A 24,620-nucleotide genomic window follows, 5' to 3' on the forward strand; every position below is an offset into this window, starting at 1 on the left:
GCATCCACTGTGCCCAGGGCTATTCTGGGCACTGGAGCCTAGACCACACACAGGTCCTCACTAGGATGGGCAACCCCAGCCTGGCCAGTGTCCAGCCTGCGTGGGGAGATGTCGGGGTCTCCTGACCATCCCGGGAGGAGGGAGGAGGCTGTGGCCAGACCCCAGCCTGGCTCCCAGCAGAGGACAGAAGGGCTGCCGTGGGCTGGGCAGCAGAGAGCGGCTCTCTGATGGAAGGGGTGCTGGCCCCGGGGCTGCAGGGCAGAGCAGGCTGGAGAAGGTGGGACCCCAGACCAGAAAAGTGGGCCCCGTTCTCAGGTGTCCCTGGTCAGATGGGGGCTCCGACTCGGTTCTAGTGTGGACCAAGGCCTGTTGTGGCTGAGGTTCCAGTGTAGACACTGCCCAGAGCCAAGTCGTCTGTTCAGCATCTCTTTCCTGAGCACCTACTGTGTGCAGGACCACAGTGGTGGGCAACCAGGCCCAGCCCTGCTAGGAGCACTCACATCTGGGGGACACGGGAATAAGCCTAATGGACGGTGAACGGTGTCGGACAGGACACAGGATCCGTGCAGTGGGGAAAATGAACCGGGGGTGAGGGGGCCAGAGAGCATCCAGCCCGGGTCTCCCAAGGGGAGCTGTCTGAGTAGCTGGAGGCAGCCAGGGGCTGGGAGCGGTCCTGACTCAGGGCCAGGTCCCCGCAGCTGGAGTTGGTGGCGTAGGGCCTCAGTTTCCCCTCTGTGCAACTGGTTGATAATAATGGAACCTCATTCCCTGGGGGGAGGGGAGGAATGGTCAGATGGAAAAAGGGGCGTTTTGCTCGTCTCTGTGGCTGCCTATTGTTATCGCTGGGCTGTTCCGGCCCCAGCCGGCCTCAGGACAGCACGCCTGGGATGGCTCCCCGCGGGCCTCACACCCTAACCCAGTGCAGCTGGCCTGGCGAAACCAAGAGTCCCTGATGCCCAAAATAGCTGGGAAACCCCGACACCAGCCCCATCCTGGCAGCAGGTGCTTCTCTCTGCCTGGGGAGGGAGGGGGTCCAGCTTCAGAAGCTTCCAGCAGCCCAGCTGGAGAAGGAGCCCGCATCCCAGCACCAAGGCCACCCCAGCCCCTGTAACCAGGCTGAGCTAGGCAGCATCTCGAGATCACGGTCAATCAGCAGTTAGGAGAGGCATCTTCTGTTCCAGAATCTTGTGTCCCTGTGGATCCTGTGCCTTCCCCAGAGCCCCCAGGAAGCAGAGCTGCAGCCGACCATGGGGCACAGCCAGGTACTCGGAGCTCAGAGGAGCCCTGGGTGGGCAGGGCAGGACGTGGCACACTGTGGGTCACATCTCACCTGCTGCCCCCAGACCGGGGACTCTTTGGGGGTATTAGGCCAAATATGGGGAGGGGAGGAGAAATGTGGCCCCTCGCAATGGCTGCCCTGGGAGCCCAGGGTCTGGAGAAATAATGTGAGGCCAAGAAGCACATGAGACTGGTCCCTCATGAGACTGGTCAGCCACATCCACCATCCCTGAGGCCTCCTGGGGGCCTGGGCTGTGTGGGGCCCTTGGCTTTTCTTGTCCCGGGCAGGGTGGGGCTGGTCCAGCTGAGGCTGAAGTGAGACCTGGAAGGCGCCTGCTCATTCACCGAGGGAGTAGGGAGGGGGCTGTGGCTCTGGGGTCCCTGGAGAGACTTGTCCGTGTGCAGCCTGAGACTCACAGCACAAATGAGACCCCCGTGAGGATGACAAGGGGTGGTGGATTCTGAGGGTCCTGCACAGTCGGCAAAGGTGGTCTGGTGGCAGCAGCAACTTCAGCCACCTCCAAACAGGGCCTGGGAGCTGGACCTCTGGGGCTGTGGGGGCAGAGGGAGGAGGGTGTCCTGGGGGTCAGCATGAGCAAAGACACAGAGGGGGACTGCAGCACCCCTCAGCTGGCGCACCCAGGCCCCCACTGAGGGACCCTGACCACTCCGCCTCGAAGACCCCAGACTCCTGTCTCCTGCGCCACCTGGCCCGCCATCATGCTCGCCACCCAGAAAGCCCTTGCATTCTGCACCCCGTGGCCAAGCCCTGCCCTGGGGAGGAAGGAGACTCAGACGCAGACAGTGACCTCTGGACAGAGAGGGGACGTGGAGAGGATGCTGGGATCCAGGCCCAGGGCAGGGCCCCGGGGGGTGCACAGGAGATCTCCCAGGTGGACAGTGGATGGGTGGTCCGTGCTGCAGGCAGGGCTGAGGTGGGGAAGGGCAGGAACACACAGGCTGAGCCCAGTCAGTGGGCCGGAGTGCCTGGAGCCCCACAGCCCAGCAGAGAGGCAGGGACGGAGCTCAGAGGAGGCGAGGCAGGGGGTAGAGGCCCCTGAAGCCCTCAGCCCTGACCAGATCTGAGATTTCAAAAGGCAGCTGTGCCCTGTGACACTATGGAGTGGCCTACTGTCCTTGTATCATTTATGAAACACGGGGACACATTATCCAGCTAAACCACTCACGGATTCTATGACGCTGACGGTCAGGATCATCATCTCATTTCACAGGGAGGAAAACTGAGGCTCAGAATGATTAACACCCCAAAGAGCAAGACAGAGCCAGCTCCTGGGTGTCTCTACTCCCAGCCTGGGACGTCCCATCGGCTGGATGGGGAAACAGCCCAGGAGAGGCATGGGCCTGGTCGAGCTCACAGGGGCTGTGCCATAAGGAGTGCTGTCCTCTGCCAAGCTCCCAACCTGCTCACCTGGGGTGACCTCCCTGCATCATTCTCCAGTCCCGACCCCACTTCAGGGGTACAGAAAGGAGGCCACGCCTCCACCCCACGGCTGGGAGGAGGGAGGCGGGCTGGCCAGGGGCCCAGGGGAACTCTGTGGTGGGATCCCAGACCCTAGGGTCAGACAGGGAGGGGTCCCTTCACTCACAATCAGCCCTTCTCAGCCCTTGACCTTGGGTGGCTTGCCTCCCCTCTGAGGGCCTCAGTTTCCTCTGTACAAGGGAGTAATAATGAGTGTCTCCCCCACAGGGTGGGTTTGGAGATTAAAGGAGACAACGCCTCTGACTTGCCTGGCCCATGATGACCCTCACCAACCCCAGTTATTGCTTTCTTCTCCTGGGCCCCAGGTCTGCCTCTGACATGCTGTGTGACCCTGGGCAAGTTGCTTTCACTCTCTGAGCCCCAGCTTTCCCCTCTGCTCAAGGAGGAGCTGGGTGAGAGGTTCCAAGGGCCAGTCTGCTGGGAAACTGTAGGATTCCTAGATGATGGGATGGGCACAGAGGCCCTGTGCCCGGAAGGACAGTGAGGCCTGAGGTGGAACGTGGCTGGAGAGAATGGCCTCCCCCAGGTCTTGTGGCCCTGCTGGTCGCCCTGAGAACCCCCAGGCTAAAGTGAATCCTAACCTGACCTAAACCAGAACTTAGGGTGACAGAAAGGGAGCAGTAAGGGGAAGAGAAATCAAGCCCATAGTCAGCGGGGCGTGGGACAGGGGACAAACAGGGCCAGGTGTGGCCCGAGGAGGGCCAGGGCAGTCTCAGGGCTAGAGCCAGATGTTTGTGCTGCCCACAGTGGAGGGTAGCAGAGCCCTCCCCGCACCTGGCCCCTCCCAGCCCCCGCCCCGGCCTGAGGCTGCCCCATGGCTGCCTCCTGTGATAGGACGTTTGGGACCCCCTCCCTGGTCTAACAGCGAATCCAGCAAGTGAGCCGCACAGGCTCCGTCAGTACAGAAACCCACGCTGTGCTGTGCAGGCCACGCAGGCCTCGTCAGCCTGCGACCGAATGGCCCTGCAGCTCCTCGTGTCGTGACTGAAGATGTCCCCTGGAGAGATGCACAACAGGAAAGGACAAAGGGGACCTCACTCTCACGTGTCCCAGCCGCATTGCTCAGAGATCAAGGCAAAGAGGGGCGACCTGGTCCTTGCCTCCCTCCACACACAGATAACACCCACATTCCAAGCCTTGTTTGATGTACAACCAGAAACTTCATGTCCTCTTAGAAGTAGACGACTGTCAGACGTGTAAGGCCTTTCCGCATGGACAGCGCTCTGTTAAAAGGTGTGTAAACAACACTCGGGGCTGTGGGCCTCAGGGCACCCCCTCAGCATCCTCTGCTGGGCTGCTTCCCAGGGCTCGAGTTCCTCACTTTGATTCTTGAATAAACTCCTTCATCTAACCTTTACCCACACTATTTCAGCTGGCAAATTGACAACTACGAAGGGACCCAGAGAGACTGCCTGAGACCGCCTGGAGCCTGAAGGGGCCCCAGGGCCATGGTACCAGCAAGCGCCCCTTGAGCCCACCCAGCTCCCCGGAGCTCCATCTGAGGCAGGGTTAGTCTTTCCTGGGTCTCAGACCTCCCGACCAATGGTTGAAGGTCTTTGAGTCTATTCAATAGTTCTTGTGTTTATCCGCGTGGGACAGGTGACCCTCTGTGTTCTCAGAAGAGGGAATTCCAAACTTGGTGCTCGGGTTTCCAGCCTTTTGAGCCAAGAAAAATAAGGAGAATAACTGGTGGCTTGAGTAGAGTTTTCCCCTTTTTGCCTCCTTGACAAGTGAGAACTGGTTTGGCTAGCCAAAAACGAAACTACTCGTGAATGAGGGCCAGCCTTGGCTGACTCCGAAGAAAAGAGACACTTGCTCCCTCTGGCTGGCAATGCCAGTGTCTCTGGGTGACCAGGGGACAAGCAGAGACTTGTCCACTGGAGTCTGAGATCCATCCTCAAGATGTGTAGCGGTCACACAGGGAACTCCAAACCAGGGAATTAAGTATTCGGCTTGTCCAGGGATGTGCTATAGGGTGATCACCTGTGCTCTGAGCCCTGTGATTATTTTAGACAATCAGCAGGAGAAACCAAGGCCCAGAAGGGTGGGACGAACTCCTTGGGGACACTCTGAGGAGCTGTGCCTGTGAGCAGCACCCTTTTGATCTACCACACTAAGCCACTAGTTTTGCTTGCTGGACCGGAAGGGGAAAGTAAACATCAAAGCCTGTCAGGACATCTGACATCCAGCTGTCTGCTAGTGCTCTGGCAAATTTAATGGTCAATACTTACGGAGCACAAACTTGCAAATAGCTCCCTAAATGGGAGGATGGTACTAAAGGAATCTTCCTAAATATTCCTAAAAGAAATTTCTAAAGGAGATCTCACTATAAAATAGCCAAAATGGGACAGTTTCAACTTACCCAAACTAGTGTATTTGTGTACGCAACTGGGGAAAGCCAACTAAAAAACTAAAGAGTCAGAATGGGATGCGTATTTCGATAGGTAACTGGAAGCATCCAAGAGAGAAAGTGATGGAGCAATTAATTAATAAAACTCTATTTGAGACTGTCTCTGAGTTAAAGAAAACTGCTGAAGCTAGCACAGCACCCAACTTGGTAAATCCTTTAACAGCTCGCCCATTATACCTGCTGCTTTCAGAGCCACCAGGTCTGGATGCCATTTCATTATCTCCTCTGCCCTCACCAATACCTCCACTCAAGGCACAGCCAGAGAGATCCAGTCCCCTGTGCCATTATTGCCCACCTGAGAGAAAACAGCAACCAGGGAAGGAGGCGGAGCTATATGACACCCCAGTGTACTCCTTGGGCCAAATCAGAAATAAGAGCCATAACCAAGGATTTTCCAGACGCCTGAAGGAACTCAAATTGCTAAAGAATTTGAGTTAACAATCAGAATTTATGTTCCAGGATTCTCAGATCTTTATCAGCTAATTCATATGATTGCCTCAAAAATTAAAGGTAAGGAACAGGTGGAAAGGGAGGATTAACAAACCCTATGGATGACGTTACACACCAAGGAGTGGAAGACAAGCAAAGAAATGTAGACACAGTACAAGATCTTTCGAGAGTCATTCCAAAAATATTTCCTAAGATGGCACAACTTGTGGGGATAGGGACCATCCATGACAACTATTGGGTACTTCCTATAGCGAGCTGGTGGGCCCTTCTTGGCCACAGTGAGACTATGCCATGAGGGGAAGCTATTTTGGTTCTAGGTTGTGAATGTAGGGGAGGAAGACATTCCTCTACCCACTCTGGGTCCTTCTGGCTGTGCTACAAATTAAATTCACATGAGATAGAATAACAGGAGAAAATTAAACAAGGCTTTATAACATGTGTACATGGGAGAGAATCAGGGAAACTGAGCAACTCGCCGAAATGGCAGAGGCTATTCCCTTAAATACCAGCTTCAGCTAAAGGCAAAGGAGGACGTTAGAGGTGGGGGAGTCAGCTGTGGGCGATGACCGGAAAAGAATAGTAAACAAGAGGAAGGTTATTACGCAGATTTAAGTCCTTGCCTTCCGCATTGGTAAGAGTTTTTAGAGGTAAGGTCATCCCCCTTCTTCCTGGGACAGAGAGGGAGACACCTTTACAGATGGAGATTTCCATTACAAATGTAAATGTCTCTTACAAAGGGTAAATAAATTCTAATTTTCAGAGCTTCTCCTATGTCTGTAGTTTGTAAAAGTAACCAGCCCAAAATAGTCCTCATGCCAAAGAGACACATTTTGGGATGGCCAATTCCGATCCCCCACATGAGCAATGTAGAGGGATATGGCTATGCCTGCAGGAACAATGGAATTCAGAAATAACCCTTACTTGGCCTATGATAAAAACTCCTGTCTTGGGGCCGGCCCTGTGGCTGAGTGGTTAAGTTTGCCCACTCGACTTCAGTGGCCCAGGGTTTTGCCAGTTCAAATCCTGGGCATGGACATGGCACCACTCATCAAGCCATGCTGAGGTGGCATCCCACATGCCACAACTAGAAGGACCCACAATTACAAATATACATCTATGTATTAGGGGGCTTTGGGGAGAAAAAGAAAAAATAAAATCTTTAAAAAAAAAAAACCAAAAAACTCCTGTCCAAAACAATATATGGTATATGGGAAGGGGTCGCTTTTACTGGGAGGGAATAAGAAATCGTACGGCTCAACTATCAAATCACTATAGCTACCAAACTGAATTGAAGATGAACAGTTCAGATGTTTGGTGTAATACAGGATTATCAAATAAACTCCTTCGTTTAACCTTTACCTAGACTCTTTATTTCAGTCGACAGTGGGAATGCTGCCACGCCTCAGCCAAGTCTAGTGGTCGTTATTAACACAAATCCTATTTATCAGCTTGGGGAGTGCAGTGGGAGGGAGTTTTTTCAGCTGAGGATTGATGTCATTCCTTCAAGCCTCTGCTCCATGGACAGACACCAACGGAGTGAATTTTGTGGCTTGTTGAGAAGTCAGTGAGCTGGTGGCCAGGTGACCATCCATGTCCTCCTTAAGGTTAGGCCCCACTCTTGCTCATGGGAGGGTGGTTGTGACAGAGGAGGCAGGGTAGGCTAACCTAGGAGTGGCTATCAGAACAGGGTTTCTCAAACTCCCATGTGCACATGAACCATGTGGGTAACTGGGTTGAGAGTTTAGCTAAACTACTCCACAGTATTGCTGCCTCGGCATCCCCTTCATGTGGCCACGTGGCCTGCAGGGACCTTGAACTGACGTTAGAACTTCCTAAGAGTGCACGCCCTAGACAACAGTCCACAGACTCCTAAGTAAGTGGAAGTTCCTGACGTGACTCCCTCAAAAGCCCTTGTGATAAGAATTTGTGGCTCCCAGGCCATGAAGCGTACCAAAATCGCACTGGTTTTGGTCTGAATTGACCAATCCGGCCTTAGCCTGGGACCCCAAAGCACTCCAGTCCTGGACCCTAATAAAGGCACATGCCCCTTGTGCTCTGCCTCGACCTCCCTGCAGGCCCTTGACTCTTTTGCAGGCCCCTATTTGCAGTCTTCTGTTGAACTGTGGCTCAACATCCAACCCCCCAGGGCTCTACTTAACAGAGGTTCCTTTAACAAAGTCACAGAAATCTTGTTGAAACGCAGGTTCCCATGGTCTGTGATGGGACTTGAGATTCTGCATTTCCAACAAGCTCCCAGGTGAGGCTGGTGCTGCTGGTCTTAGGGATAACACTTTGACTAGCAAGGCTCTAGACCAGCGGTACCTGTCGCATTCAGTGTTCTGTGTTGATATCCATGTTCTGTGTCTGTGCTGCCCGATAAGGTAGCCACCAACCACATGTGGCTGAGTACCACGTGTCCGGTGGGACTAAAGAACTGAATATTACACTTTACTTAATTTTAATTATTGTAAATTTGAATGTGGCTAGTGGCTACTACATTATACAGCACAACTCCAGACAGGGAGCTCTATATAGACAGGGGCCATATTTTCATCTCACCCTTGGGTCCCCATTACTTAGCAGAGTGCCTGGCCCATACCGGATCCTTCCTAAGTATTTATCGACTACATTATGACATCACAGAATTGAAGAAAGAGTTTTAAGCCATGTTTGCTAGAACCCTGTGGTTTTCAGTGACCAAAACTCACCTGGAACATGACCTACCAAAGACGTTATTGGCTTCACTGACCAACCGTGGAAAGATCAGGGTTGTAACTGATCTTGGGGAGGGTTGAAGCCAGAAACTAATTCAACAGCATACTTTTTCTCAAGCCTTTTGTGTGTATGCTGGTTCGTTCCCTCAAGCTGGTTGTCCTCACTGGGCTCAAACCAGTATCACAGCTCTGGACTGACAGCTCTAGACTTCCAAACCTAGATCCTCATGACCACACGAAATAGGGCAGTTTCCCATCAAAATCAGTCAGAAAACACCAAGGGAATTTCTCTGATTGGCTGAGCTTGGGTCATGTGCCAATTCCTGGACCATTCGCTGTGGCCAGGGCTCTGGGACTCTTAAGACTGGCCCAGCCAGACTCAAGGATGCCCCTCCATGTTCAGGATGGCCTCCACCACACATAAGGTTGGAGTGGGGAGGAGCAGGTCTCAGAGATGGGGTATGCTCGACAGGCCAATTACATCAAAAATGTGAGGAGAGGGGTGGAGACAGGGTTTACAATTCCTGTGAATGTTTGTTGAAAGGGATTTCTTTGAGCTGGACTGAAGACATGGAATTGCCTTCTCTGATTATGTCAAAAGGCATAATGAGAATAAGAAGATTCCATTGGCCAAACTGGTTTCCCTCTACTCCCCCTAACCCGGCTATGTTAGTGAGGCCATGGGTTCTGGAAACCAAGGCATCCCAAGGGAAGGCAACATCTGAAATTGGAAGCTGAGCAGGATTTTGTTGGATGGAGAAGTGGAAGGAGAGAAAGAACATTCCAGGGAGGAGAAATAGCATATGCAGAGGCAAGTTGGCAAACAAAGGAACACAGCATGTGGAGGAGGAATGAAGAGTCTGCTGTGGAGGGAGGCCTGGGGCAGTGGGTGAGGAGCAGGAAGTGGACTGGAGGCCAGACCGCAGGGGGCCGTGAGTGCTGAGTGACGGGGTTTGGGCTCTCAGCTGTGGGAAACAGGAAGCCACTGGAGGTCTTAACAAGGGGTGGTGGAGTCAGAGCTGGGTGTGTTCTAAGAGACCGCTGTGGCTGGGTTTGGAGGATGGACAAGCTGGTGCCAAGGACGAGGCTGTCCCAGTATGTCGTTAAGGAACTGCTGCCTCAGAGGTGGGCGGCGGAACACCAAGCTCCACTCAGGCTGCCCGTGTCCTTTCTCCGGCTCATGCTCAGACCTTGACCAGGCTGCATTCAGATCTCAGCTGTGCCACTTCCCAGCACTGGGACACCGAGGAGGTTACCGTACTTCCCTGAGCCTTGGTCTCCTCGTCTGGAATATGGGGGTGGGAATACCCGCCTGGCGTGGCAGTTGTGAGGTTGCAAGGCCAAAATGGATGTGATGGCCCCAGACCGGGGACCCCAACCTGCATAGAGGAGGAGCTCAGCAAGTGCAGCTGTTGTTACTAATGCTCGGTTACCCCTGAGCACATGTGCAGGCAAGAACTTTAAACAGGGACGACATGGGGGGCAGTGACATCAAAGGACTGAAGCTTCTTGGGGCAGCTGTGTAACCAGGCCAGGCTGACTTCTCCTGAACTCCAATGTGAGAGTCCTCCAGCCCACAAGCCCATGGCTCTCGCTCCTCCTGGAGACTCTGTCTAAATTGGAACATACCAGAAGAGGCTGGTTTCCAAGAACACTTCCTGGGAGGCCAGGCTGGACCCCCAGGGAACACAAGGGCATCGTCCTGCATTTTAGACCATGTCCTGATTGCCCTGTTTGCCAGGCCAGCTCTGTGTCCCAGTGGAAAAACTTGGTGTGGAGCCAGGATGACCCAGGCCTGAAACTGGCAGAGGAGAGTTTCTCTGCCTCAAGGGGACTCAGTTTCTCCATTCGGAGGATGGGAACAGCACTGCCCACATGGGGTCTATTGTGGGGAGTAAGTCAGCTAATGCCTGTGGCATGTGGTCTCGTGGCAGGGTCTCCAGCGGGGGATCAGGAAGTGCACTCATTGAGTCCCTGTGAGGTGCAAGCCCCTTGTTAAGTGCTGGCTGTACCCAGACAGATAAGATGTGGATCCCGGCCTCGAGGGCAGGCTCGGGGCACTGAGGACGGAACACACAGCAAACAGTCAGATAAGACAGTCCCTGCTCGGTACTGGTCCTCTCAAGAAGTGTGTCAGTGCCTGTTGAATATGAGTTTTCCGTGGAAGTAATGATATACTTCAAAATGACATTCATGTCTTGGCGGCTAGGGCCCTACAGTTTACTTGAATAATCACAAACACTAGAAGTAACCATCTGTACAGAAGTCTGCTGTCCTTGTAATAATAATATAATAATAATAATAATAATAGTATTGTGATGGCAGCATCTCATTTGATCTTCAAAGAAGAGGGACGATATCTACTGGGTAGATAGTAGTGTCCCCATTCCGCAGATGAGTTAACAGAAGCTCCAAGAGGTGACATGAGCTACGTAAGTGCACACAGATTGGAAGAGCTGGGTCTAAAACTTAAACCAGATCCAACATCTAATCCTTTATTCTTATTACTAAAACACACTGCATGGAACATCCTCAGGAAATGTGTGGCGATAACAAACACAAAGGAGCTGGTCAGGAACTGGTGAGTCCACAAATATTGAGCATCTACTACATTCCAGACTTGCCCTCTGACTAGGGGGATTCCCACCCTTGTGGGGCTATAGAGGGGAAGACCACCATCCAATAAATAGTGACACTGATGCTCTTAAGAGACACTCCACTCACATGCTCATAACCAATGTACCGAATAAACTGATGCTCACTCTGCTTCTGTAAAATGTGCTGACTGATCCCATGGTCTACCAAGGACTGGCAGCCTGGGCCATCCCTGCATAACCAGGGACTCCGCCAATGGACGCTCTGCTCTGGCGCTCCTGTTGGGCTGGCTGAGCCTTTCTCAGAGCTGTGCTGTGGTCTGAGGCTCTTCCTGCGCAGTCCTCCTTCCCTCCCCCTCTCCTTTCCCAGGTGTCAGACCCATCCATAGTCTGAAGGCTCTGCCTGCTCAGTCCTGCCCCCTCCCTCTTTCACTCCACAGAGGTTTCCTCCAAGAAATCCTGTGCACTTCTGGTTCCATCTCGGTGCCTGCTTCCCAGAGGACCTGACCTCCCTGAGCATCCTGCAGAGTGAGGTTCACCCAGAGGCCTGATGCAGGGGCAACTAGTGTAAGAGATGGGAAACAGAGCTCCTGGAGGAAGGAGTGATGGGAGCCGGCGTGGCTGTTGAGAGAATCAGTTCAAAACTAAATGACTCCACTACTTTCTGGTGGTCACACTTGGGTGACTCATTGAAACCCTCTGTGCCTCAGTTTCCTTCTGTGCAAAATGGGAATAATGATGTTACCTCCTTCCTAGAGCTTTTGGATTCAGTGAGATAATCCATGTGCAAGAGCTCAGAGCTGTGTCCTGGGGAGGCCGTGGCAGAGACCCAGGGCAGGACTGAGCAGAGGCTGCTTGGAGCCCCATGGGGGTCCAGGGTGGTCTCACCTTTCTGTGGCCTCTGTAGTCTCTTAAATAGCCCCCTCAGCTCCTCATGCAGAAATGAGACCCAGGGGTGGCACAAGCCCCTGTCCTCTCTGCCCATAAATGTAGCCCCAGGAAAAAAACCTCTGTGGGGGTTTTGACTGGGAGATGTGGTGTCACTATGGCAGTCTGACTACTATCCGGGTCATTTGATCCCTGGAAACTGCCAGATCAGATAATGCTGTAGGTGTGCGTGACTCTCTGCGTCAGATGTCCTGACTAAGGGCCCTTGTCTCCAGGTCCCATGGAGACCATCTCCCTTTCAGTGAGCCTCAAGCGGAAGCTGGTTTCAGCTGGTGTGTTCAAGCTCAAAGTTTAGGAGAGGATGCTAATTTAGAGGTCTACACTTACCCCTCTATCGTGTGGCTTGATCCATGATGGTGCAGAGGCTCACTAACTAACAAAGGTTGAAATACTGGAATTTGCAAATTTTTACATTAGGAAACATTTTAATTGGAGAGTAATGTATGTCCATAAGTGTGAAAATAAGAAGTGTACAGCTCACGCGTTTCACAGAGAACACGCCTGTGCAAGCAGCACCCAGACCAACAAAAGGAACATTATCAGCCCCCACCATCCGCCAGACCCCTTCCAGCCACGACCTCCCCCCAAGTGTAACCACTCTTCTGACTTCCAGCTGCCTGGTTCCTTTTGCAGTTTTGAACTTGATGTAAATGGCAGCACACGGCATCTCTGGGTCTGGCTTCTTTCTTGACATCATGTGTGACATCCATCCACACGGAGTGGAAGCAGTAGATCGTTCATTCTCATGCGGATGGTATTCTGCTGGGTGAATACAGCACAATTGAGCCATTCTTCCAGTGAGGGACATTTGAGTTGACTCCAGTTTGAGGCTATTACAAATAGTGCATTCTAGTATGCGTAGTTTTGTGAAAATTTATGCACATTTGTGCTAAGCATCAGAGTTTTACTATTTAACAATATAAATTGGAAAGGGGTGAGTTTATGATATTATTCTTCTCGATCTCTTTCATGATGATATAAATATGCTTTGGGATTGGGAGAGAAAGGGGTGAAGTCACACTAGGACACATCCCGCTGCCTCTGGGATCTCGGTCCCAGTTTTAGCAGGTCCCCATATGACCATCACCTGGCCCTGGGAGGAAAGAGGGTTTCTGCAGGTTTTGTGGGAAGAGTTTCGAGCAAGGCCCCATACAGCATCTCACTCAGGGGGTGGTGGCGGGACCCTCACAGGATGCTCCTCAGACCCTCAACTCTGCCTCCCATGCACCCCACGACCTCAGGCAACTTACTCAACCTCTCCTGTCTCAGAGGTTTCATCTGTAAGGAACGGTTAGGAATGGATGATCTTTTGGTGGACTGGAGCATTTGTTTCTGTTGGATGGCTACCTAGGAGTGGAAATGCTGCTCATGGGGAGGGTGTATATTCAGCTTTAGGAGGTAATGCCACACAGGTTTTCCAAGCGTTTGTACCAATTTACACTCCTGCCAGCAGCATATTCAATTTATACTCTTTCCACATTCTCTCTAGCACTTGGGATGGTCAGTCTTCATAACATTAGCGCAGTAGTGTCTCCCTGCAGTGTAAATAGGCATGCCCTGGATTTCTGACGGGGCTGAGCACCTTTTAATGACTTTATCAGCTCTCTGAACATCCCCTTTTGTTAACGTCTGTCCCAGTTTCTTGACCATTTGGTTGGGTTGTCTGTCTTTAACTTGTTGATTTGTACAAGTTCTTTGTAAATTCTGGATAGGAGCCCATAGTTAGTTACATGTTTTGAAAATATCTGTTCCCACTCTATGGCTTGACTTTTCGCTCTCTTAATGGTGTATTTAGTGAAGAGAAGTTCTTATGGCTTCAGTGTAATGAAACATATGAGGGTTTTCCTTTACGGATGGTGACTTTTGCCTTGTTTAAGAAAGCTTTCTCTACCCCAAGGTTACAAGCATTATCTCCGCTGCTGGCTTCTACAAACTTTGTTGATTTGCCTCTCACATTTAGATCCACAACCCAGCCAGGAGTGATTTGAGTGTGTGGCGTGAGGTAGGGGGACGGGAAAACTCCATATTGAACGGATAGCCGGTCTCCCCACATCCCTCTATAGACTCAGTGCCACTCCAATCCAAACCCAATAGGACTTTTGTTGTTGTATGAAGGACCTGAGAATGGAGTCTAAAATTTATATGCAAATGCCAAAGGCCAAGAATAGCTAAGATAACCTTTCAGGGGAAGAACAAAGAAAGTCCTGGTACCAAGACTACTGTAAAGCTAAAGTAATTGAGACTGTGTGATATGAGCACAAAGAACCAAGCTGACCTCTGGACCCAGTGAAGAGGCCTGAACCAGCCCAGACACACACACACACACACACACACACGCGCACACACAGAGACACATGCTTTGTGACAAAGGTGGTCCCACACAGCAGTGGGAGAAAGACAGTTCTTTCAATAAATGATGACAGGTCGATTGGACATCCAGATGTCCCAGGTCCGGCCTCCTGTCACGTTCAAGCGGAGCCTGCTCCTGCCTGCCTCGACCGCAGGCCCCGCCCCAAGGTCACGTGACACCCGGCCCCGCCCCCTCGCTCCCCCTCCCCCTGTGGTTCCTGAGGACCCTGTCTCCAGGACTCCATGCTGCCTAGCACAGTGAGCCCCTGGTGGGCGGCGAGCCCCGGGGCGGGGTGTGGGAGCCTCAGGGACCGGTCAGTGTCGCCTGGGGCGGCTGAGTCTAGGGGCTGTTTGGGGTCCGAGGGTGCGGGCGCCTCCCGGGAACCCCTTCTCCCCACCCACCGCGTCCCTATCCAGGTCCCCACCCGCCTTGGCCTTCCTTGGCTGGTGGGCCGCCGACCGTTAGCCGGCGTGGGGTCCCCACCCTTAGACCCCAGAGTCCTGGGCAAGCGGCTTCGGGGATGGGGGCTGGGTACTGCCCAGAGCACGTTCGCGGGGCCCACGGTAAAGGGTGGTCTGGAGCTAATCTGCGCACATTGGGCGCCAGGATCCTAGAGGGTGCAGTCACCCTGAGTTAATGGAGGAGCCTCTGGCATACTCCAGAAGCAAATGGAACCTCTGGGGCCTCTCTAAGGATGCGAATGCCAGAGGTGAGGTTGGGTGAGGTGAGGCCTCAGGATGGGAGACACCCCCCTCCAGCGCTGCAGGCCCACTTAGTGGGTGGCTGGCCCATGGTGTGCACTTGGACAGCCCCTGGGCCCTCATGACCCGGAGTACTCTCACCCACTCCCCTTCAGCCAGCCGGGGGTGCCCCCTGGAGCCTGCTTCTCTGTACTGCTCCCAGTTAAATTCCCAGAGGAGGAAAAAAACCTAAGCAAACAGATTCTCTCCAGGGGAGAAACCTTGAGTCTAATTATCCTTTAGGCTGCTCCTTGAGAAATCCTTTACCATATTCTTCCAGGCCAGCGGGGATGGAGGGAGAGAAGGGCCCCAGCGTTTGGGCAGGTGGGATTCAGGAGAGCAGTGAGCAGGGGAGCAGGGACACTGCACCTTTGCTTGAGGCCCTCCCTGCACAGGTTGTTGGCTTTCTCCCTCAGACCAGCAAGAGGGGGATTTAACCCATCTGGGTCAGACGCCCGGGAGGGGAGACAGATTGTGCTGCTCCTGATGCCCTTCGACCCCTGCCCTGTTGCTGGGTTCTCTGAAGCTGGCACCCTGACTGCTGGTCCGTGTCACCCCCACACCCACCCCAGGCATGCCCTCTTCCGTAAAGAGACCGAGACTGACCAGAGCCTCAGTGCCCTGCATGGCACCCCCAAGAGGCCTGCTGTTGCTCCCCTGAGGTGGCGCAGAGGAGGCTGCGCATCCTGGCCTGGCTGGTTGACCACTCTGTGCAAGCAGAGTGGCTGAAATGGACTTCTCTGCTGGGCTCTCAGTCCAGCTCAAGGTCATGCCCCAGTCAGCCACCTGTGCTGAGGGGGCTGACTCCTGCCCCAGGTGAGATGTCTGCCCCTGCTGCTGGCCACATCCCCTCCCTTCCCTGACCCCACCCGGCCTCAGTGCCCACCCAGAAGCAGAGTAGAAATGCAGTGTCCACTCCAGACAAACGAGGCACGCTGGCATCCAGGCCCATGGGGCCCAAGAAGCCTTGGTTTACAGTCTAGAGCATGTGACTGCCTTTGGGTAGACACAGGCCACTGTAACTTCTCTTGTCCCAATTGTCAAACACGGAGAATGAGCTAGCTGTGGATTGTGTGATGGGGCCAGCGGGATGACTCTCCGTAGCCTTAAGAACGCTTCCTCACACACTCACACGGAAGCACCCAGGCCTTTGTGCTCCCGCAGGTACCACCCGAGGCCCCAGTGGAGTGTGGGGAGAAAAGAGGTCTCCTGGTCACTGCAGGTCACACCCGTGGGTGATAGAGGGTGAGCGTTTACCCTCCCTGTGTGCACTGGTGTGCCCAGCGTACACAATGGGCACACAGATCCCTGTGCCCAGACGTCTACAGCAGGGATGCCGTGGGTGTGCCCCCTGTGCCCTGGGTGCTCATCAGTCTCTCTCCCCAACAGTACGGCCTCTACTCTGCCTTCATGGGGCACTTCGTCCATTTCTTCCTGGGCACCTCCTGGATAGTGACTCTGGGGCCCACGGCCATCAAGTCCCTCCTGGTCTCCTACACCTTCCATGAGCCCACGTGTGCTGTGGTGCTGGCCTTCCTGGGGGGCTGCATGCACGTAGCCCTGGGGCTCCAGCTCTTGGGTAAGACTCTGAGGCCCTCTTGCTTTGGTGGGGGGCTTCACTTCTGCTCTTCCTGGGGTCCTAGACTCCTGTCTCCTTGGGATGCCCTGCCCTCAGCATTTCCTTCTTTGCACTCCAAGGGCTGACCCTGTGTGTGTGTGTGTGTGTGTGTTGGAGAGGTACCCTCCACCCTCCGCCCAAGCCCATTCTGCTCAGAGGCCAGGACACTTGGGGAAATGTCCAGGGCCTCAGACCCTAGCCTCCCTTTCCTGCTCTCCAAACCAGCCCAAAAAGGACGTGTCACCCACCAGTCCCACCCACACCACTTCTCCCAGCCCACGTCCACCCATGTCCTCTGGGACCGAGCAGAGCTGCGACTGACTCAGTATTCCCTCTTGGTCAGCCAGGTTCCTGCTGGACGTCATCTCCTGCCCCGTCAGTCATGAAGGGTCCCACCCCCGCTGCTCCTGTCACCATCGGCCTTGGGCAGATCAAGGTGGGCTCGCTAGTTGGCGCCGCGGCACCTGCTGAGTAGCAAGACCATAGCGGTCCTGGTATGTGCGGACCACACGACACCTTGCTGTTCCAGAGCTCAGAGCACACGGTGCTCCCATGGGTCCCATGAATAAAACGACCCCTCAGGGGAGATGTTTGGGGAGGGTCAGATTCTACAGCAGGTGATTTGAGGGACCGGAAATGACAGGCCCTGCTCTTTTGGAGTTTTCGCGCCGGAGTGCTTCGTTCCCTCACAGAGTGGTTCTGTTCCGCTGCCTCTACGACACACTCAGCCAGCAGCCTTCACAGGTCACGAGCTTCCTGCCCAAATTTCCACAAGCAAATGATTCCTCCATGCCTATTTACCTAGAGTTTTTCATTTTTATGTCCTTTTCCAGTTTCTGTTGACTCTTTCAAATGCCCTGCTTCTCTATGTTTCTGTTTAAACCTTCATGAAAGTGCTATATCAGTGACCATCGGTTATCTGAGGACGTCACTGATTCTGCTCTCCCTGGGTTTGAGGTTCCTGGGGGCAGGAGCTGTCGTGCTCCCGACCGCAGCCGCCCAGCGCTGTACTTGGTATAAAGCAGGTCAGTGCTCAGGTGGGTGTGCAGAATGGGCCCGAGCTGCATTGTACAAAGGAAGTCGTGGGCCCCTGGTGGTGGCTGCAGGGCCACGCCCCTGCCTCGTGACCTGGTGTCCCCACACCGGCCTCTCCAAGGCCTGGTTCCCACGGCCACGCTCTGCTCCGGGCTGGCCCATGACAGTCTTCCCTAAGGGAGGGCAGTGAGCAGATCAAGGACAGGAGGAGATGGGTGTGAGAGTCAAGCAGCTGACACCTCTTCCCTCTTGCTCTGTGCGGGGCCTGGATTCACACTTTCCCCCTGCACACCCCTGGGAGGCAGGCTGCTCATCTCTCCATTTAGAGAGGAGGAAACCCCTTACAAAGGTGCGGGTGATGTGACTTCTATATTACATACACACATGTCAGGGGAAGCTTGGCAAATGCTGTTTCATGGGAAAGGCTGTGCTTTATTCTGGAAACAACATCCTTCCTTGTCAGTGTCAAGAATGTTCCTTGATCATAATGTTCCTATGATCAAATGTGGGTCTAGGGCAGCTTCTCTATGCGTTCGTACTTGGTGACCCGAGGCCTCCAAGGTCATTGAACCTGGACTAGGTCAGGACAGCCATCTGGTCCCCTAGGCTGGGGTGGGGGTGGGGGTCCTCCTGACCTGCCCAGGACAGAAGGGGCGGAGGTGCAGGTTGGAGGTGTCACCTGGCTAAGTAGCGGGGACTTCTGCGGCACCAACTCCTGAGGCACCTCCGCCTGGTGAGCAGTGTGCGCCCAGGGGAGTGTACTGTGGTCGGTGATGGTCGCGTGAACTGAAGCGGGGACAGAGACGGGCATCGAGAACAGGTGCACAGCTTTGTGACAAATCCGAATGTCTTTGTATCTGGTTTGCTCACTCGTGGGAGGCACATTAAAGCCTGATGGATTTTAACAGACCCCTGCCCTGAAGACTCACTGCGAAAGCACAGAATTTCATGATCCTTTGTTGCTCTCCTGCTAGTCGCGCGGATCCGCCTCTGTGTCTATCATCTTATACAGAATTCAGCGTGAGATTCAGGGTCAACGAAGAGCCCTTTCAAAGCACTGTTGCATCCTTTTCAGTTGTATCCTTAAGGCATCTGTGACTTCTGGAATCCACTCAAACCACCAGGATGAGAGTCCCTCCAATGACTACGAATGGAATTTTCAGAAAGTTTTAGTTTTACAACTGAGAATCTGCAAGATTCAATTCTTCATAACTCCAAAATATATATTTCTTAATATTTTAGGTTTTCAAAAACTGATGCTTTTGAAAGAGATACTGTTAATTGGGCTCTGTCACTTTTAGCTCATTGTTGGCATGGAGCAGTAATAAAGGTGGGCCCACTTTCCTGTTCAGGGTGCAGATCCTTGTAAGCCAAACTCTTACACTTCTTTCCATTTGATGACTTCCCTGGGTTCCCCTCCCCCTGAAGTATGATGATTCTCTCCTGACACATGTGAATATGTTTTCTTAAACTTTCAGTGCCGTTTCCTAAAAATTAAAACGTGGAAATCCTCGTGAGTATTTCAGGATGTCCTGGTACCTAGAACGTTGACTAATAGAATTCCTCTGGGTTTGTATTCCCTAGTTCAGATCCGTTAAAGCGAGTGAACAAGATTCTGTACTCCCTTCCGGGGGTCACTTTCTATGTTGACGATGCACAACGCAGTCTTTTAATCATCGTATCAGCTTTAATGAGGCATAGTTCACGTTCAATACAAGTCACCCTTGAAGGTGTGCAATTCAGAGTGTTTAATATAGTCACAGAATTGTGCAACATCACCACAATTGATTTAGAACTTTCCACCATCCCTCCAAAAGGAACCCCTCCCTCGTTAGGAGACAGTCTCATTTCCCCGACCCCTAAGGCCAAGGCAAACACAAATGCGCTTTCTATTTCTATGGACTGGCGTATTTTGAATATTCCGTGTAAATGGAACCATACAGTGTCTGACCTTCTGTGTCCGGCTTCTTTCACTCAGCAGAATGGTTTCAAGGCCCATCCATGTTGTGCCATGTGTCAGCCCTTCACTGATTTTGATTGTGAATAAAATCCTGTCGTAGGGCTGTAGCACAGTGCATTTCTGCTTTCCTCAGTGGGTAGACATTTGAGTATTTTCCCCTTGTTGGCTATTATGAGTATTCCTGCTATGAACATTCTGGTTCAAGTTTCACTTTTTCGGGGTGTATACCTCGGAGTGGAATTGCTGAGTCACATGGTAGCTCTCTGTTTCACGATCTGAGTGCCCAGAAGAATTTTTTCCAAGTGACTGCACCATGTTGCATCCTGCAGCAGCGTGTGAGGGTTCCGGTTTCTCCACATCTTCACCAACACTTACCATCTGTCTTTTGCATTCTAGCTGGGCTATGGGTGTGAAATGATATCTCACTGTGGTTTGGGTTGGTATTCTCTGATGGCTGATGATGTTGGACATCTTTTCATGAGCTTAACGGTCGTTTGTCTATCTTCTTTGGAGAAATGTCTGTTCAGCTCATTGGCCCATTTTTCACTTGGGTTATTTGTCTTTTTATAACTGAGTGGTCAAGTCCTTTACATATTCGAGGTATGTTTCTTATCAGATAGGCGAGTTGCAAACTTTTCTCTATATTGTGGATTGTCTTTCACTTTGTTAATGGAGTCCTTTGAATCACAAAAGTTTTGCACTTTAGCGATATCTAATTTATGCGTAATAGAGTCTTACTCGTTGGAAATGATTTAGACATTAAATCATAACCTCATCAATAGTTTGGTGGTATAAAATAAAAGTTAAACTTGAAAGGGTCAGGGAAAGATTTGAATTAGTTTATTTCAAGATTTGCTGTAGATCCAAAGGAACTCAAAGGGAAGATATCATTTCCCTGTTCAAATATTTCTCTATTGTCCTTTTAATGTTCAGTTAATCAGGAATCAGAGCCCCTCTCTCATTTCTGATATTGGCAATAGGTGTTTCTCTCTCTTTTATTTTTCCAATTAGCCTGGCTAGAGGTTTATGCATTTTTTGATCTTTTCAAAGACCTAGTTTTGCTTTTTGGATTTCTCTATTGACTTCCCATTTCCAATCTCATTAATTTCTACTGTAATTTTTATTATTTCCTTTCCTCTGTTTGCTTTGGGCTTCCTTTGTTCTTCTTCCTCTAGCTTAGATATTGTGTCAGATCTTTTTTGTTCTAATATGTGCATTTACTGCAATACATTTCCCTCCAGGTTCTGCTTCCACTGCATTCCACACATTTTAATAAGTTGTATATTTGTTTTTATTTGGTGGAAAATATTTGCAATTTCTCTTAAGACTTCTTTTTTGGTCCATATGTTGTTTAATCTGCAAATATTTTGGGCTTTTCCAGCTATCTTTCTGTTTGTATTTTCTATTTTAGAGTACTCTTTGGTCTGAGAACATACTTTGTATGATTTCTGTTGTAAATTTGTTGAGGTGTGGGATGTTTTCACCCAGAAGGTGATCTATCTGTGAATGTTGTGTGTGAGCTTTTGAGGACTGTGTATTCTGCTCTTTTGGATGCAGTGTCTTAGAGATGATCATTAGCCCTGTGGGTGGATGGCTCGGTTCACTTCATCCTTGCTGATGTTCTGCCTGCTGCATCGACGGTTCATGAGAGAGCAGGGTTAGTGCCGTCATGGTGGATTTCTCTATTTCTGTGTCCATCCACTGTGATCGTTGATTTGCCTGTGTCTCGTTGCAGTTTTATTAGTTTTTCCTCCGTTATTTTGATGTTCTGTTGTTAGAGGCGAGTACGTTAAGGACTGTTCTGTCTTCTTGGAGAATTGACCCCTTTAACATCATGGCATGCCTGTCTTTGTCCCTGAGAATTGTCCTTGTTCTGAGGTCGTCTTTGTCTGAAATTAATACAGCTCCTCTAACTTTCTTTGGATGTGTGTTCCTGCCTTGTCTTGTTCTGTCCCTTTGCCTCTAACCTAGCTGTGTCTTTATAATTAAAGTTGGTTTTGTGTAGACAACATATAGTTGGGTCTTTTTTTTTTTTAATGCATTCTGATGGTCTCTGTGTTTTAATGGCTGTGGTTAGACCGTTCCTATTTAAAGTAATTACTGATATAGTTGGATTAATAGCCACCACATTTGTAACTGTTTTCTGTCCATTGTGCTTGTTCTTTCTTTTTGTGTCTTATGGTTTTCATGGGGGGGGGGGGTTTGTGAGGTCGATTTGCCCTGAGCTAACATCAGTGCCAAGCTTTCTCCACTCTGTCTGTGGGACACTGCCACAGTGTAGCTTGATGAGCGGTGTGTAGGTCCCTGCCCAGGATCCAAACCAGCAAACTGCAGGCCACCGGAAAGGAGCACGCAAAGCTAACCACTACACCACTGGGCCGGCCCCACTTTATTTGTTTTATACTTTTAAATTATTTTTTGCTTTTTCTGGTTTTAATTGAGCATTTCATATGATTCCACGTTTTCTTTTCTTTTAGTGTATCCGTTATACTTCTTTTACAGTTTTTAAATGGTTTCCCTACAGCTTATAATATAAATTTACAGCTAACCTCACTTCACTTTAAAATGACGCTGTGTTTCTTTATGGTTAGTTCGGGTCCCTTATGACAGAGTCTTCCCAATTCCTCCCTCGCATCCCTTGTAAAATGGCTCTCCTACACTTGACTTATCCATCAACTGTTGTCACCAAATGTATTTTTACTTTGAACAAGATGATTCTGCTAGACGACTTCAGAATAAGAAAAGTAAAACCTGACCACTATTTTATTTTACCTTCATTTATTGCTTCTCTGCACTCTTCCTTCCTTTAAAAGATCTAAGTTTCTGACCTACATCATTTCCCTTCTCTGAAGAACATCTTTGAACATTTCCTGCAAGCCAGGTTAGGCAGAGACAAATTCAGTCTTTATTTATCTTAGAAATTCTTTATTTCTCTTCTTTTTATTTTTTAATTTTTGGTGAGGAAGATTAGCCCTGAGCTAACATCTGTTGCCAATCGTCTGCTTTTTGCATGAGGAAGATCGTTGCTGAGCTAACATCTGTGCCAATCCTCCTGTTTTTGTATATGGGACGCCACCACAGCATGGCTAGATGAGTGGTGTATAGGTGTCCACCCAGGATCCAAACCTGAGAACCTGGGGCTGTTGAAGCAGAGAGCACAAACTCAACCACTACACCCCTAGACCAGCCCTACGTCTCATCATTTTGAAGGAGAAATTTGATGGGTAAAAATTCGATATTGTTGGGGATTTTTTGTTTCAAGACTTTAAATATTTCACTCCACTCTCTTCTTGTCTGCATGGTTTCTGTAGAGGAATTCGATATAATTCTTACACTAGGTTCTCTATGGGTAAGATTATTTCCCCTCTCTGTCTTCTTTCAAGATTTTCTCTTTGTCTTTGTTTTTCTGAAGGTTGAGTATGATTTACAAGGTGTCAATCACTTGTCATTTATCCTGCTTGATGTTCTCTGAGATTCCTGGATCTGTGGTGTGATGTATGTTAAATAAAAGTTTTTGTCCACTAGTGCTTCAAATATTTCTTCTGGTTCTTCCTCCCTCCCTCCCTCCCTCCCTCCCTCCTCTCTCCCATCTACCCTTCCCTCCCTCCCTCCCTCTTGTATTCTCTTTTCACAGATGTTACACCTTTTGTAATTGTCCCAGCATTCCTGGATATTTGTTTCCACATTATTCAGTACTTTTCCTCTTCTTTTTAGTTTGAGAGGTTTCTTTTGACATTTCTTTAAGCTCATTGATTCTTTGCTCTGTCATGCCCAGTTTTTTCACCAGCTGATCAAGAGCATTCTCGCTTTCTGTTACAGTATTTTTTGTTTCTACCATTTCCTTTAGATCCTTTCTTAGAATTCCTGTCGCTCTGCTTACACTGGCCAACAGTGCGTGCATGTTGTCCACTTTTTCTATGGGAACCCTTAGCCTATTCACTACACCTGTTTTAGATTTCCAGTCTAATAGTTCCAAAATCTCCGTCGTATCCCAGTCTGCTTCTGATGCCTGCTCTGTCTCTTCAAACTGTGGCTTTGGCCTTTCAGTGTGCCTTGCACTTTTTGGTCGAAGGATGGCCGTGATGTATGGGGTCTGAACAACTTGATAAATGGGCCTTTCCTGTGAGGTTCTGATGTCGTAGGAGTTAAGCCATGTTAACTGTTTGATGCTTGATCAGGTGTCAGAAGCTCTAATTGCCTCTAGGTCCTTGGTTTTCTCCAGGGTTGTCGTTGTGTATTTTGTCTCCCCTCTTCTCTTTGGGTTTGCCTTTATACTACTTCTTGAGTCAGACCTGAGACTGGAAGTGTTTTCCGCTGAAGCCCCTATTGATCCAGGAGCCATATTGACGCGTTGGGAAGGTTTAGGGGAGGGACGAGTGTTCTGAATTCCTGTGATTATCTCTCAGGCTTTTCGTGAGCCTGTGACCCTGGGATTTGATCTTCACAAGTGCTTCTCAGACTTTTTGTGCCATGGGTGAGAGAATGCTCGAGGGAGCTGGGGCTGGGTATTTCCTTTCCTGTCCGTGGAAAGCTACAGGGCCCAGGTAAGGGTGTTTCCCTTCCCCAGGCCAGTGATGCTCTGGTAGAAGCCAAGGCAGTGGCTCTGGTGAAAGAGTTCCCTCGAGGGAAGGCTTGCTAAGGACACAGGCTATGCTGGGTGTGTCTCAAAATGGTTGCTCTTCATCTCTCCCTGCTGGAGGGATGAAGCAGTTTTCTATGATCTTCACCCTGAGAATGGGGGCTACTGGAGGTAAAACTCAGGAACGTGTGCAGGCCCCTATAAGTGGGGCCCCTAGGGGCTTTTAGCCTGAAACTGATCTACACTGAGCCTCCAGAAATTCCTGAGTTACGGTTAAAGCTTTGCTGCCCAGATCCTGCCTCCAGCAGAGGGCTCTGCTCTGTTCAGCTGGGATTCTCTGTGTTCACCCGCCTCTCCAGTTTTAGTGGTAACAGTTTGCCCTATGACCTCGATTCTCTGAAGGATTTAGGAATTGTTGATTTCAGTTTGTTCATCTTTTTTCT

General features: G+C 50.8%; 1 protein-coding gene across 9 annotated transcripts in view; it reads left to right on the plus strand.

The window, feature by feature from the left end:
* The first annotated feature begins 1,232 nt into the window (after positions 1-1,232).
* Positions 1,233-24,620, plus strand: part of LOC103549035 (tubulin alpha-3 chain) — a 45,055-nt gene continuing 21,667 nt past the window's right edge. The window contains exons 1-4 of one of the 9 annotated variants that reach the window (XM_070625150.1): positions 14,444-14,502; positions 15,558-15,801; positions 16,375-16,564; positions 16,951-17,039. In XM_070625150.1, the coding sequence (XP_070481251.1) occupies positions 16,396-16,564; positions 16,951-17,039 (258 nt within the window). In that variant the 5' untranslated portion in view covers positions 14,444-14,502; positions 15,558-15,801; positions 16,375-16,395. Of the gene's footprint in view, positions 1,263-14,443; positions 14,955-15,557; positions 15,802-16,374; positions 16,565-16,946; positions 17,040-24,620 lie in introns of those variants that run through there. The other 8 variants (XM_070625152.1, XM_070625149.1, XM_070625155.1 and 5 more) reach the window with 8 other exon arrangements.

This window comes from Equus przewalskii, chromosome 6 (genome assembly GCF_037783145.1).
Source record: "Equus przewalskii isolate Varuska chromosome 6, EquPr2, whole genome shotgun sequence".
NCBI lineage: Eukaryota > Metazoa > Chordata > Mammalia > Perissodactyla > Equidae > Equus > Equus przewalskii.